General features: G+C 44.3%; 1 protein-coding gene across 1 annotated transcript in view; it reads right to left on the reverse strand.

Annotated features, from left to right (window-relative positions):
- Positions 1-15,152, reverse strand: part of LOC138580083 (methanethiol oxidase-like) — a 364,838-nt gene that overhangs the window by 26,858 nt on the left and 322,828 nt on the right. The window contains exon 11 of the mRNA XM_069650350.1: positions 5,659-5,777. Coding sequence (XP_069506451.1) covers positions 5,659-5,777 — 119 coding nt within the window. The remainder of the gene's footprint in view (positions 1-5,658; positions 5,778-15,152) is intronic.

Raw genomic sequence — 15,152 nt, forward strand, 5'->3', positions numbered from 1 at the left:
GTAGAAATATTTCTATGTTTATAACAGACTGCTTGAATCGTACACAATTCAAGGCATCTTTTATAAAGCTTTGTCGACGGACAACAAAGCCACACTTTATAAAAGATGCCTTGAATTGTTTACGTTTCAAGCCATCTTTTAGAAACATAGAAATATGTTACAAATGTCTATGTTTATAAAAGGTGGCTTGAAAAGTACACAAACCACAGTAAGGTAAGCACACAAGTGTGCGTAACTTGCTATGGTTTGTGCACTTTTCAAGCCACCTTTTATAAACATAGAAATATGTAACATTGCTACGTTTATAAAAGATGGCTTTAAAAGTACACAAACCATTGTAGTACACATACAAACATATAAATGCTCACATACATTTATATTTTTGTTTGAGCACCTTACAATGATTTGTGCACTGTTAGGCCACGCCCACAATGGAAGCCACGCCCCCAAATGAGCCCCCTCCCCCCTCAATTTCTTACCCCACTTAAAGCACTGGGCAGAGGAAACATACAGCAAACAAAGTCAGCGGTTCCTCTACATTCAAATCTGGCGGCACTTATGGATAAGCAGTGGGGTTGATGGAAGGAGCGAAAGTCTCCTTCTAACAAACTTAAAAGATACCTACTGCATGCCACTAAGGTGACTCACATTGGGCCAGTAAAATGGCTCACAGAGCCGCGCGTGTATGAGGTTTGGGAGTAGTGCAGGGTGGGGATGTCTGATGGTCATTATGTCCAATTACTCCCGATATCCAAGATTTTTCTCAATCCTGCCTGATATTTTTATTTTTAATCCGGCTTGACTTTATTGTGCAGCAGAGTAAGATCACCTGTCAAGTGGCACAGCGAGTAGAGCACTCGCTTTGACATCAGTGCAGAGCCTGCTAACGCAGGTTCGAATCCTCAGCTCTTTAATCCTCCCGAGCTCGATAAATGAGAACCACACACCGTGGGTAATAATAAGCAGCGCTCATATAGCTATATAAATGTGAAATTATTAAGATAACCCATATCCTCATAGGTGACAATTTCGGGAAAGACCACAACCCCATTATTTTCAGAATCTGTAAATCTGAGTCTGGGATCTTGTTCATTCAACAAGTGACTCCACCCCTTTGTTTGAAACTTTCCAGTAGTGTTTTCAGAGTACCAAAGGACGCAAGTATGGATTGGATTGTCAATTAGATAGGTTGCGCCTGAAAACCTGCTACATACACATTGGCCACAATGGGGCTATTGTACAGTCCATGACCTCTCTGTTGGTATATCTGATCTTTCAAGCAAAGAAACGTGCGAGTACACCAGAAAGAAAATCATCCCGTGTGGTGTAAGATCTCTTCAGGACTATGCTATTTATAATGATGATTTTTTTTATTTATATAGCGCCTTAAGCCAAAGCGCTTTACAGAGAGCATATTTGCATACATTTATCATCCCAACCGAAGTTGGTACTCATTTATTGACCTCGGAGGGATGAAAGGCTGAGTTGGTATTGCCTGCGACCTGCAGATCACACATAGATGGCAGCTGCGAGCGCTTAACCCGCTGAGCTATCTTACCGCCGGGTAAGATAACTTGATGTGGTCTATGGCCCAGAACGTATATGTTCTCAGTGTAAATCTACATGATCACTAGCTTGTGCATGTATGAATGCATAATCTTTAGATGAACCCATGGCAGGTTTTTTGGGATGAGACACCATTGGAGAAGGTCTCTGAACAATCCAATTATTTAATTTTTTGACTGAAAATGCCAACGTCATCCATCTAAAGTAATAAGCCATGCAACCCCTCATTCAGCAGCAAACATATAACCTAACCTTCTCCATCTTAAGAAGAAGCTGCTCCAGCTGCATTGTCCTGGTCCTACTGTGCGTTGCCTTTGATTGGCGTTATCCACTGCACCTTTCAGTAGTGAGGGCCGGGCCCTGCAGAAACCTGTTCCAAGCTCTGCTTACATCATAGGCAGACATCTGAGTCAAGGGCAGAAATCCGAGTCCCCTGCATAAGGAAGGAACACCAGACTCTTCAGTGTCTGCACACCCGGCCACAACCCGACCTCTTTAGTAAGATAATAGAAGACACAAATACAGAATGTGCCCCAATCACTGGAGCCGGAGAGACCAATTGGAAGGCCAGAAGCAATAAGAGGCCATCTTGCAGAGCTGATGGATTAAAGTTTTGTTATATTTTATGACATGGCTCACACAAGCCCCTCCCTCAAAATGGCACAATGGCAGGGCGCAACCTTGTGGGGGTGCTCTATTCTGACAGCACGATTTGGACTTCGATCTGTTTCAAGTTGTTTGTTCTTGGCTTTTTTCAGGCTCACAGTTCTGTTGGAGTGGTACTAATCAGAATTCTAGGCCGCCCACTTGGTTTTCAACATCTTTTCATGTAGTAAAAAGAAGAATTGCCTATAAAACCACATAGTTTAACTTCTTCAAAGTAGGCTGTATTTGCACAAAAAAGGATCCTTTGAATGAGGACAGGCAGAGGGTCATGAAAGGCTAAGCTATTGGAACTTAAGTAGGGTCCATTAGAGGGCTGCTGGCTTTCTTTTGTGATTAAAAACTGTGCACATCCAGGTATTAGTATGTAAGTGAGGAGTCATTTCCTATTCCCCACTCTACCTTCAGGATAGGAGTTTACTGCACTCTATGAGCACACAATGCATGGTTGCAATAGCATTTATTTATTGTAGATTTAGAAGGTGCCAGCCACCATGAGGACGTCTTGTGCCAGGTCCACTTTCCAGCACAGGACAGAACCCTTCTCCTTTCCATCCCCAGAGTTGGGGGATGCTTCTGATTTCCTGGGTTCAGAGGTACACTCTGGATGTCCATCCAGAATATCCATGTATTTGTATTTGTATTTGTTTTATTTGTATAGCGCAAGCCAGGCCCGGAGGCTACCGGGCGCATATCTTAACAGAAGTGGTTACAAAGTACAACGACATATCAAGTAATAATTAAATTGACATAGTAATCAGCAGCATTGATATTTTATACATATATACATAGGTGAGCAAGTATTCACAGTGCAGCATGGCCCTCAGATATGACTAGCCAATGTTTGACTTTGTATTTGAAGAGATTCAGAGACGGAAGGTTTCTGATAGTGAGGGGGACAGAGTTCCATAATTTGGCTGCGCGAACTGGGAAGCTGGAACCGCGGAGCTTGTGTTTAGGGATCATTAGGTTCTGGTTGATGGAGGATCTTAGTGTGGAGATATATTGATTGGCACCTCATGCATGCCCTCTTATATTTGGTGGACTAGTATTTTCCTTGCATAGTAAACTTATAAGTGCGCCACCATCCATAGGGTTGCTCAGGTGACTTATAGAGAACAGTCTTCCTCAACGTGTTCACGATGCAGATCGCGTATTATGGAGAAGGATTGGTTTCACTATTCGAAATGTAGGAATCAGTACATTAAGTCTTGGTCTGCGTCCTCCAGGAATGTTTTGCACTGCAGACAGAAGTGGAATCGGATTCCCCTTGGGGTTCACAAGCTTCACAATGTAGTCTCTGCCCTTGGATTCCTAGGCTCCTTAGCATGGCTTTGGGAAAATCAGACAGACTGTATTTCAGCTCTCCCTGCCACGAGCCCCCAATTGCATGCTGATCAAAGGCTAGAATCTCAAGCCATAGCCCTCTGTAACTCTCAATCAGTTTGAGTGTCAGGTTAGAGGGACCATCACTGGGGATTGCTTTCAGACTGCTTGTGAAGAGGGTTTTCCTTTCTTCTGTGCTCTCCTGCCCTTGAGTGTCAAAGTCCAGTCGGTTTTAGTGGCGGCCATGGAGCGAATTTTGATCCAGCCAATTTCCTTTCCGGATTCTTTGACTCGGCTGATTATTCGCTTGCCACATATCAGTGATATATTCATCCAGCTATAGGCATGGGCTCAGATACGCTAACAATTCGCAGAGTTTAGGGGTCCTTTATGCAGCCTTTGAAATATTCTGACTCCCTAACTCACATCCATTTACAGGGACTTTCAGTAGCATCATTTCTGAGACATGGGGCCTCATTACACGGTTGGCGGTAATGGTTAATGGTCACCGTTAATGGTAACGGTGACCGTTAACCATTACCGCCTTACTACGAGGTCCCTTAGCGGGTTGGTGCTTTAACGCCTGCTTTTTGCAGGCGTTAAAAACCAACCCGCTAAGGGACCTTGGTGCTAATTACGGCACCGCAAAATTGCGGTGCCGTAATTAGCACCTTCCCCATTCCCATTATGCCCTATGGGGCAAAAATGGGAATGGGGATGGGCAGTGGTGGAAGGGGGAATTACCGCCCCGCCAACATTGGGCGGTAATTCCCCCTTCCACCAAGGCGGTGCCGGTATTTTACCGGCATGGACTAAGGTGCTAATAGCACCTTGGTCAATGTGCTAATACAGCCATCCGTGTAATGAGGCCCATGGTCTGTCTGCCCTCAAACAAAGGGCTTTCATTTTTGTACCGATGGAACCTCATCTTCCAACTCCAAAATGGATCACTAGGATTTCAGAGCAATTTCAGTTGGGACTATCGCAATATGGATGCTTACATGAGGAGGCCTTCTGAAAAATCCCCCATTAAATAGATAGCTTCATTGTTCGTGATTCAGTGGGTCTTTCTTGAAACAACTTTTAAGGCCTTGAATGGCCATTTGGTAAGAGGAGGATGGAAGTGCATTTGAAATGCTTACCAACGCCGGTAAGCCCATTTTGTTTATAGTTACATTCTTTAAGGTGGATTTCTTTTAAGAGCCCATGGGTCACCCTTTCTCCACCCATGAGATTGCCGTTTTCGTTATGGTACATCCAAATGTTTTGGGTCTTCCATCCTCTTCATTTTCTGAGCAGGAATCCTTCAATTGGCCTTGTGGTGAGAAGAGCTGCACTCAACCATCAAGGAAAAGCTGCTAAGACTCAGAGCTGGAGCACCCCCTGGTCAGCCATGTGGTCACCGGCAAGTGTAGAAAGGCCCCCTCATACTTTGATGGGACTAGAGGACAATATCGCTTTAGTTTTCCTTGGAAAATGTTCTTTTCTCCCAAGTATACAGGGAGGTGTCAGGCGTAATGCTTAGCTTCTGCTTAGTTCTCAGATCAGTGTTGCAAGCAACATGGTCCATTGCTCATTCTGTGATCAAACCCTCCTAGTCTGTAACTGAATAGTGCCTGCAAGTTTGCTAGGACGAGTCCTGCCATTTGCTATTTCTTTCCACTTTATTTTCTGATCCATTTTGATACTGAACAATTTCATTCGAGTACACAGCAGAAATGATTTCCCCTTTGGTGTTTTACATTGGGGGTCTTGTACCATTCTATCTTTGCCATGCCTCTAAAGAAAGGGCAGCGACAAGCAAGAGGGACATGAAGGCAATGTCTCAATTACTTACCAGTAATCTTCATTACTCCAACTCTTCCTCTTGACAGTCCTTGCAACCCGCCACACCCTCCTGTCTGGATTAATGGTACTTTATATATTTGTCTTAAGGCTGGGTGGCACTAGTCGGGCGTACAAGCAGAAATGGGCAATTGAGGGTGCCCTTCCGTCAAGCACTGTTGTACAGTTACAGCTGATCCACATCCGCACTGGCTTGGATCACCATAGTCCTTTCCAAGCCTTAGGAAATTAAATGACAGTCATTTACCAATCTCTTACTTGATTAAATGTGGATAAAACTGTTTGTCCCAGGCACTAAACAGTGAGGTGGTGACATAGAGCCTCTTCCCATCCAAGCTCAGCTGGATCATCTGCGGCGCCCCTGGGACTCGCTTTCCCTGAAACAATAAAACATCAGCTTCAACTCAAGAACTAGCAATGCAAGGGAAGACATAGGGCATGTAGTAAGGGAGACAATAGGGTTTTCACCATCTCTCCAACAATGTTAGAATACAGTCTATGAGGTTTTAAAAACAAAGCAACTTAGCTGCATAGCGCAGACATGCAACTTTACAATGTCTCCAATGAACTTAAAACATACAGAAATGAAGGGGGGGGGGCAAACGCAGTGGACACATGACGCATTCTTGTGTATAAATGGGGCAAGTGGGGAAGATTTCCCTAAGGGGATACTCAGAGGCAATCCCAATGTACTGCACCATTTACCAAAAGGGATGGCAGAATAGACCGGCGTTTGTCTCAAAACATATCTGAGCTAGTCGGTAGAGCGATGCAAAAGATACGGGCCACTTTTGTAGGGAGACAAAGGCTGATTTGCATATTATTTTAATTTCGATAAAGGAAATAGAAACCTGCCCGGAGGATTTTCCAGTGCAGGTGATGTAATGTCTGGGGCACGAAATCAGAGATGAAGATGGGTTTGAAGCTTTGGGCCTAACCACCAGCATATACCAGCACTTACAAACAATTTCCAGCATCAGTACATACATAGTACATATATAGTTATTTCTGAGGAGTTTGTGCCAGTTTTAACCCCAGGCTGCAGATTGTGACTGGCAGATGTGTTGCCTCTTTCAGAGCCTTACATGGGGAAAATACAAGAGTTGGAACCCCGACAACTTCCCTGAATAGTAAGTGGAGAAATGCCCTCCTCCTCTTTACACGTAGCAGCCCCAGTGGCATCACCAAAAACCCCACTACTGCCAAAATACTCCACCAAAATACTCCGAGGACAGTGGGAATCAGTGATGTCTCCATCTGTCACCAGTAAGCGCTGATCCAAAGTTTCAAGTCTTGAATTCAGGAGCTTTCCAATTTCAAAAGCATAGACCCGCATTTCAAAAGGCTTAACCAAATGATGAGTCAACACAGCAAAGAGAATAATTTGTTCATATGAACAAGGACAGTGGCGGAGATGGGCAAGCAGGCTCTCAAGGATAATGTGCAGCGAACTATAGATTATGAGTCTCGGCTTCCTCGGTGCAGCAACATTGAGATAGCACTAAGCAGACAGGCAATCAAATAGGTCTCCTGTGCCCGGCCACCAGCGTTAATACTGAAGGGTTTCACGAGCCTCTCAGCCACAAACGTAGACTCCTAACCGTGCTGAAGATGAATCTACACTTCCTACACCACACCTACACTATTCCAGATGAGGATTTAGAGCAAGCACATCGTGGAACCTTGGAACATGTCTGGGTACACCCATCCCACTCGGGGTGAATAAAGCAAAAACAAAAGAGGTGATGTCTGGGAGGTGTAGAATATTAATATTAGGGAAAAGACCATATGACAATGAGGCTTGGTCCTACCCAAAAAGGGGCAGTCCAGGCCACAATGCTTGGTCACACCCTTTCCTCATGAGCCCACAAGCAACCACAGACATGTTTCAGCCTCATTGGTTGACATCAGTGAGGTGTAGCTTGGGTATCTAGGGCCAGCAGGCTCGGGACCCACGTCTGGGTGTACCCAGTCACCCTCATGGTGACTATAGCAAAACAGTAATAGTTGGAAGGGTTTAATTAATCCAAATCTCTGGCATTGTTCTGGGCAACTCTCCAGACCATCATTCTTCAGCCTGGCAACCCATTACAGAAAGGGAATCGGACGAATCCTGATTTCCAAATGGTCATTCTCCTTTTGGAAATGGCATGGCAGTCTGAAGAACAATGGTCTGGAAAGTTGCCCAGAGCTATGCCAGAGGTTAACATTAATTCTAAACCTTCCAGCCATCCTTGCTCTATGTGACGGAGTATGCCCTACTTGGCACAGAGAGGGCTGGCCATCATCCTTCGGATTCTCTCAAGAACCGACTACGCCAATAGCATTCATTGAGGTATTCCAGAGTACCTCACACAAAACCTTCAATGGATCCAAACCATAGCAGCCAGACTCCTACTCAGACCCAACAGGAGGGAACAACGCAGGCTCTCAGAGCACTCCATTGGATACCAATCTGAAAAAGGATCAAGGTTAAGGCCCTCTGCATCGCCTGCAGAGCATTCAAAGGTCAGAGCAGGATTCCTTCAAATCAAAATATCACTACCAACCAAACGGGGACCTAAGACTGAGAAATGACATACTTTTAGAAATCAGATTTTGCAGAGAAGGACTCAGAGGCTCTGTCTGTTCCACTATGGTGGCCAAACCCTGCAGCACACTAAAAAGGGGAATTAAAACCCTAAAGGACCACTTGCAAGTCAGGAAAAGTCTAAAAAAAACCTGTCCCTTTAATGCTTATCAGAACAAAAGTATAACCCTACAGCAGTCAAACATCACAAATGTCACTTCCCAATAGTTTTCTACTTTCATGTACAGACACAACATAAGGGAACAGCATCTTTGCCCCACCCCACCAACAGCAACATATTGCATGGCACACAGGAGACTAATACGACTGGAAGACATCACATCAAGTTACTGCAACCATAACCCCTTTCCTGTTTTCCAGAATATCTAAACTCCCCACAAAGCATCTCCCACAACAACCATTAAAGCCAGATACCTCTCACTATAAAGCAACTGACGAAGACCAATAATTTGAAAGCCTTACGTAAAATCAAAGAGTACCCCCCACGATTTCCCTAATCACAAATGTCTCTCCGCTTTACTCACTACACGAATGCAAACCAGCCACTTGCACGCGCTTTGAAAAATACCCTTTCACCATACTGCAAACATCATAAACTAATACCTGTAACAACACTGGCATACAGATTCCCTGGCCAACACATTCCCACACTACGGGCACAAGGCCGCCCCTTTGGACACCAAGCCTTTGAGGCCTCCTACACATCACACCTAGAAAGCCTGCAAGCACAAAGCACAGGGTGCTTCCCAATCCACCAGAGCACCTGGAGAGGTGTACAGTACACATCCTAATAACATATGATGATCTGGCGCTCCGTTGCACTCTCTGTGGGCAAGAGTCAGGTTGTCACATGCGCGTTTCCTAGAGCCACCTCGGCCACTGCTGACAGCAGCACGACCAAAGAGGAAAACACATATATTGAAGGGTGTGTGCTTTGTTATTTTGCAAAAAAATACAGCAAAAAGGAAATTATTCATTTGGATAAGCACTGTAAATGGACTAATGATCGCTCCAAGTATATATTGCAGTCTTAATAAGAATGTTACACTTATTTTAGCGAGCAAAGCAAATTAGCCAAAGCTAGTATAATCATAAATTCTATGGTAACCTGCACTATAGGAGAAAGACTGATGAAGGAACGACTGATGAAGGGAAAGACTGACAAAGGATAAGGACTGTGATGGAGGAGGTCTGGTGGATTAGGACATGGCACTGACACAAAGGAGAAGTAATGTGACAAAAAGAACAGACCAAGGAGAACGCCTTTGACCAAGGATAAGGACTCTTACGAAGGAGGACTGTGAAGGAGAAGGACTGTGACAAAAGTGAAAGACTGATGGTCTGTCTCACAGAAGGACTGTTGAAGGAGAAGGCCTGTGATGATGGAGAATGACTGCGCTGAAGAACTATTGAAGGTGAGGGACTGTGTTGAAGGATTGTATTGAAGAGCAAGCACTAAAAGGACTTTAAAAAAGGACTGTGAAAAACGATCATTACAATCCTTCACAAAGTGAAGGGGAAGGACTGACGAAGGACACACACTACAGGACTAACAACGGAGAAGGACTGCTCTCATCCTTTTTCTTCTCTCCTCTGCAACATTGTTTTGGCCCAAGGTGGTTGTAAAGCACAAGCATATGCGCTGAAGCCAAAATCAGCAATGTCAAATGCATACACTAATCTTGGATGCATGCGCAGCCCCCAGGAACAAGCTTGATAAGCAGTTTATCCTTGCACCAATGCAGAGGCCAATGTACCCAGGAATAGTTTAGCTAAAAGCTGGGAATGCCAACTTTGCCAAAGCTAAAAATAGGAAGCAACAAAGGCAAGATGCCTTTTACGGACCTCTGTAGAGATGGCAAAAACAGGACGTGAATGTGGCAGTAGACGGAAAGAGGTAAAGGAATGAGAAGCAGCCTGCAGATGTGACCTGACAAAGTACAAAGACTGAAAATCTTTGTCCATGCAGCTTGTAAGCAAGTAATTCCTGAACAGTTGGGAAGGAGGAAGAACAAAACACCAATCTAAATGAATTATAATATTGCCTATTTTCATAGTGAATACCCAAACAGATATGGCAACTGTGAGAAACCCGAGGGTATTCACCCAAGTAGACCTCTGGAATCCCTTATTGAGGTGACCAGGGGAGGGCTGACACTCTCAGATCCCAACCCTGGGAGTGACCGAGTGAGGGACGATCACCTGGGTAGGGGAACCCAGGGTTATGCTAGGGAAAATGCTGCAGGTGAGATGCAGTATTGTACCGGAGAAAGGAACAAGGAAGATGAGCATCTTGAAGCTTTTATAGGTTGCACCAACTCAACCTCCCTTCCAACTAAAGAATCTTCCTTATCCGAAACCGACGACCCCTCTGTATCTCGTAAACTCACCAAAAACCACAACTCCCAGAATCCCTGCTATCCTGTCTTCTACCCGGATATTCCCAATCATTCGACTTCACATCCCTCTGATAATTCATTCCTGAACACCCAATCTACCTCGACAAAACATTACCGTTCTCACATTCCCCTTTGTTCAGTTCACGATCCCGGTTATCCCAGTTTGCTTCATAATCCCTAACAATCCCGTCCCTCTGATTGTCAATTTCCGAACTGACAGTCAAATGTGACCAACAACTACAGTTCCCACAAACCCTCTTACTCATTTCACAAATCCTACCAAAACCACCCTTCCGAGATTTCCCCAAATCCCTCTAGTACAAGGGTTATAATCCCTTCTTACAACACCTTTTTCCCATCCTACCATAGAGGATATTCCAAAACACTGCCCCCCCCACTATTCGCACAACACAGAAAATGGACTAACACCAGATCCATTTACTTGACATGTCCCAATACAACCGTCAGACAAAGTCAGGCAATTGACCAGAATCACACACACCTGACGGCCCTTCTCCATCCCCACAGGGATAAAAGGTGGAGCACAAGAGCACAGGACAAGCAAGGCAGACTGCAGGATGTGAGACCTAACTCAGCATGGCAGTTCAAGAGGAGGAGAAAGATGGCACAGACCGAGAGGGTGACAAGGAGAGTCTGCGAATAGCTAGCGTGTGTTGTAACAGATGTCAATGGTACACAAGACCCTCCTCTGCTGATTACCAAGCCGGGGAGAGACGGTACCAACCTTCACTCCAAGAAGAAAGAAAGCAAACCGGTGCATCACAGCCGGTGATTTGAGGGGAGTATCGATAAGAAACTGAACTGAGTTAAAAGAAAAATAGCCAATGGCTAATTTGAACTTTGAAAAGTACAAAGATATTATTGAAGCAAGAGGGGGGGGAAGGGGCGGAATGAGCGACTGAAGAGGCCGGCACCACGTGGGTGCTCACGCAGGAAACTCTGGCCGATTACCCGATGATCGAAACTACCATGGCCAGAAGGCCTTGGGAAAAGGCAGAAGAGGTCAAAGTGGTCAGACAGGGGTCTTGTAAAATCATCTGTACCGTTGAAAGTCTTTGACTGACAGATGATTGGGAAGCTAAGGGAAATGAATCCCGTTTGGTGAAGTGAGCGCATGAATAGTGAACTGATTAATAATGGGTGGCAAGTGTGAACCCGGCAGAGGGATGCCAACAGAAAGGGACAAGGCCTGAGGTCCCTGTGAACAATGTGTTGACAGGAGTAAACCGTACTGAGGGATACCTACAGTGAACTGTTGTGCAAAAGGTGGCCAGAGTGAACCCAGAAGAGGGAGGCTGACAAACAGGGGTTAACCCTGAGGAGCTGTTTAAAAAGACATTAAGATTTGTGAAAACAAGAAGTAGTGTAAGAAAAGGAGAAGTGATTTGTCCCCCTAGTCATTTGGGGTCCGAGCCCGGCCGAAGGGAGATCCAGGGGTGAAAAGTCATTACCCAAAGTTCATTGAGAAAGGAAATGTTTAGTTGATTTGTTGAATACGACTCGTGAGAGGTCTATGCCCGGAAGAAGGGCAACCAGGGGAGACCATCACCCAAAGTATACATGGAACTTTGAGTTTGTTTGTTGAAAACATCAGGCCCTCGAAGGCAAGAGACTTTTGTGGAAAGAGACTTAACCATTGAAGAACCTGATAGCTGGAACAGAACTGTCGGCTCATGCTGTGAAAGCTCGAGTGTGTGCTGTGCTCAGGGAATCCGCCTTGTCCCGTGCTCAAAACGTGGGGGAGAACCCTGGCGAACACCTCCTGACTTATTATTTGGGAAGTGTTCTTTCTTTTTTGAAACCCTATCCCACACTCTTTTTGTAATTAGTTGTAAGGATTTGGCAATCGTTTTGTTTTTTAGTATAGGCCTTTTGTTTTTACAAGACTCCACAAGGACTGCCTTATTTTCATTTGATGGTGGATGCTTGCTCCCATCTTAGATTTAGCTTTAGCTTAGGCATTTTTCCACCCTGCATTTACAGTTTAATAAACACCCTTGAACTGTGATCACTTGTGTCTGTCTTTACTGTTGCCACCATGAGTTCCTTAAAGAACTTAACAGGGGATCTTATCACTCAATTCACTGACTCATTTTATTGACCTTGTACGGATTGAAGTCACATCGAGCGTGAAGTTGCATCCTGCAATTCCAGCTGAGGCCCTCAGTATTGTTTTTGTTTGTCCCATTTTTCTGATGCGCCCTCGTCATTGAAGCCAATACTGATTGGGCCCCCCTGAGAGACAAAGTCCCTCAGAGTTAGGGGGCTCCGAGCAAGTCTCCATACACAGCTGGTTGTGTGGGATCCCTTGGTTGGTGACAGCCTTTGATTATAATTGGATACAATCGTCTGCAACAGAGGGAGTCTGTGCTGGATTTACACAGGGTTCCCGATAGTAAGCCCAATGTTCAGACATTGTTCCGACGAGTGAGTGGATTTGAATGTTACCATATTTGTCATGGCTACTCCCTGCCTCGGAGAATGGAAGCTACATTTTCCGGAACCAGATATGAACTGCTTGTGAAGGTTGACTCAATTCCAAATCTGAATCCACACATTAGAGAAATGATTCAAAGAAGCTTACTACAGTTGTAAGTGGCAGCCCCCACTGATTGGTACATGCCAAATGTTTGAATGAAAGCAATCCTGTCGAAGTACGCAATTACCCCCAGAACCCCTCAAACATCCAAGTAAACCGAGGATCTGCATCCTTACCTTGTCGAACCGGGGGAACAGTAGTACTGAAGCAAAGCAGATGCCTGCACGAAGAGGAATTCCTTCATTCACAATAACATGGTGTTTGCATATATTCTTGTCTCACCAGCTCCTGAAAGTGGGCATTGGCTGATTGATGCCAGCTACCACCAGAAGAGCCAGTGAAAGCTTAAAGATAAACTGTCTAGGTTTTGCTAGGTAGCCGCACACCCTGGAAATCCTCTGTAACATGGACCTAGCATCTGCTGGTTACACACATCGGTAATGGGGTGGCCTTGGCTCACTGGGGGGTAGTTATGATTTCTAATGACTAAGCCATGCAGTGTAATCACTGTTTCTGGGTGTGAAGAAATGTTGTGGTACCACTTTCTATTTTTTTTCATTTACATTTTAAAGGAGCTCTCTAAAGAAAAATATTCCAGTTCCCTTTACCCAATAATGCATCACCAACAACAAAGGTTCCAGAAAGGACATTTCTTTTACATTTGTTTGGGTGTAGAGACACTTTATGATGCTCACTCGATGACCCCCTTACTTGATAAATGAATATAATCTTTTTTTAACTACATTGCAAATGTCTCACCAAATAAGGATCACTGGAGGTGATTAATTGTGGTCATATAGAGAAATTGTCAGGACACAAAAATGCTATTTTTTCACAATTAAAAGAGATCGGCAGTGTTCTAAAGTAAGTAGTAGAAGGGGACCCATTTTCTCATGTTAAATTTGACAGGTAGGTATGCCCCTTTTGTGCCCTTAGTCCCGCCCCTTTTTTATATCAATTTGATAATCCCCCAAATATTTCTGATAAGACCCCAGATAGATTTGATATAAATTGGATGGCCCCCAACATTTTTTATATCGATTTTATATACAATGTACATTAAAACAATTAATTTTGATATCAAGTGTACATAAAAATTGTATATAAATTGTTGGAGCAGCCTGGTCGAGCATCCGTGAGCGAAGTGATCTCTGAAGACAAGGACTAAGCATCTAGGGTGATGCAGAGTGGCGCCATTATGTCGGTGAGTGACCCCGCCCAGCTGATGGGTGCCAACAGGGGAAGAGGGGTGCTGTGTGGTGAACATTTTTATGTCACCCAAAAAAATATCATAGTTAAAGTAATGGAAGGAGGGTGTAAATAGCTACAGATTGTTAAGTGTCCGGTTTACATTTGATATACAATTGATATGACCCCTGCTGTAGGATATGGATAGAGATGTAGCAGACCCCCTATACATTTGAGATTGCTTTAATCAACCCTCATCAGACTTTAGACTTCGGACCTTTCCCCATGCCTATACAAAGGTACAGACTGACAGCTTTGTCAACCTTTGTTCCTTCATAAACTGCACTGTTTTATTACAGGGATTTTGAAACATTTTGGCACCAAGTCCAAACCCTCACCATTAACTACAGACTAGCAGCGCCTTGTCCCATGCCTACACAAAAGCCCAGCTTGTTGCCTTTGACAATGCTTGTTTCTTTTTAAATAATGTAAACAACTCACGTCATTAAACTCTGCCTTTACATACCCATTCAAAAGCTCAGCCATCAAACTTTGTCTTCACCATACCTATACCAAAGCCCAAACCACCGGCTTTGACAACGCTTCATTCCTTTTAAATAATGAAAACACCTCACATCATTTAAATCTTCAATCCCCAGACCTAGACAAAAGCACAACCACAGCTGTTGTCAGCACCCTATAAAAGCACAGCCTTGAAACTTTGTCAGCACCATACAACAGTCCAGTGATCAGACTTTACCAGTGCCATGCCTATACAAAAGTCCAAACTGTTGGCTTTGGCAATGCAGGTCCTTGAAGGAATGCCCAGTCACTCCAATACTGAGATCCTGAATCTTGTTTACAGCGATGCTGCTCGGCGCATAGCTTTAAATTAGCATTTTTGCATTTAGACATATTGTGACTAGTTAGGAATTTTTAAAACTGTGCACAAAATACAAAAGATCTAATATCTGACTGTATTTGAACACAGCGCAAATCAAAGTCTGATGCACGG

The sequence above is a fragment of the Ambystoma mexicanum genome, chromosome 1p, assembly GCF_040938575.1.
Source record: "Ambystoma mexicanum isolate Mex_15411 chromosome 1p, UKY_AmexF1_1, whole genome shotgun sequence".
In the NCBI taxonomy this organism is placed as follows: Eukaryota; Metazoa; Chordata; class Amphibia; order Caudata; family Ambystomatidae; genus Ambystoma; species Ambystoma mexicanum.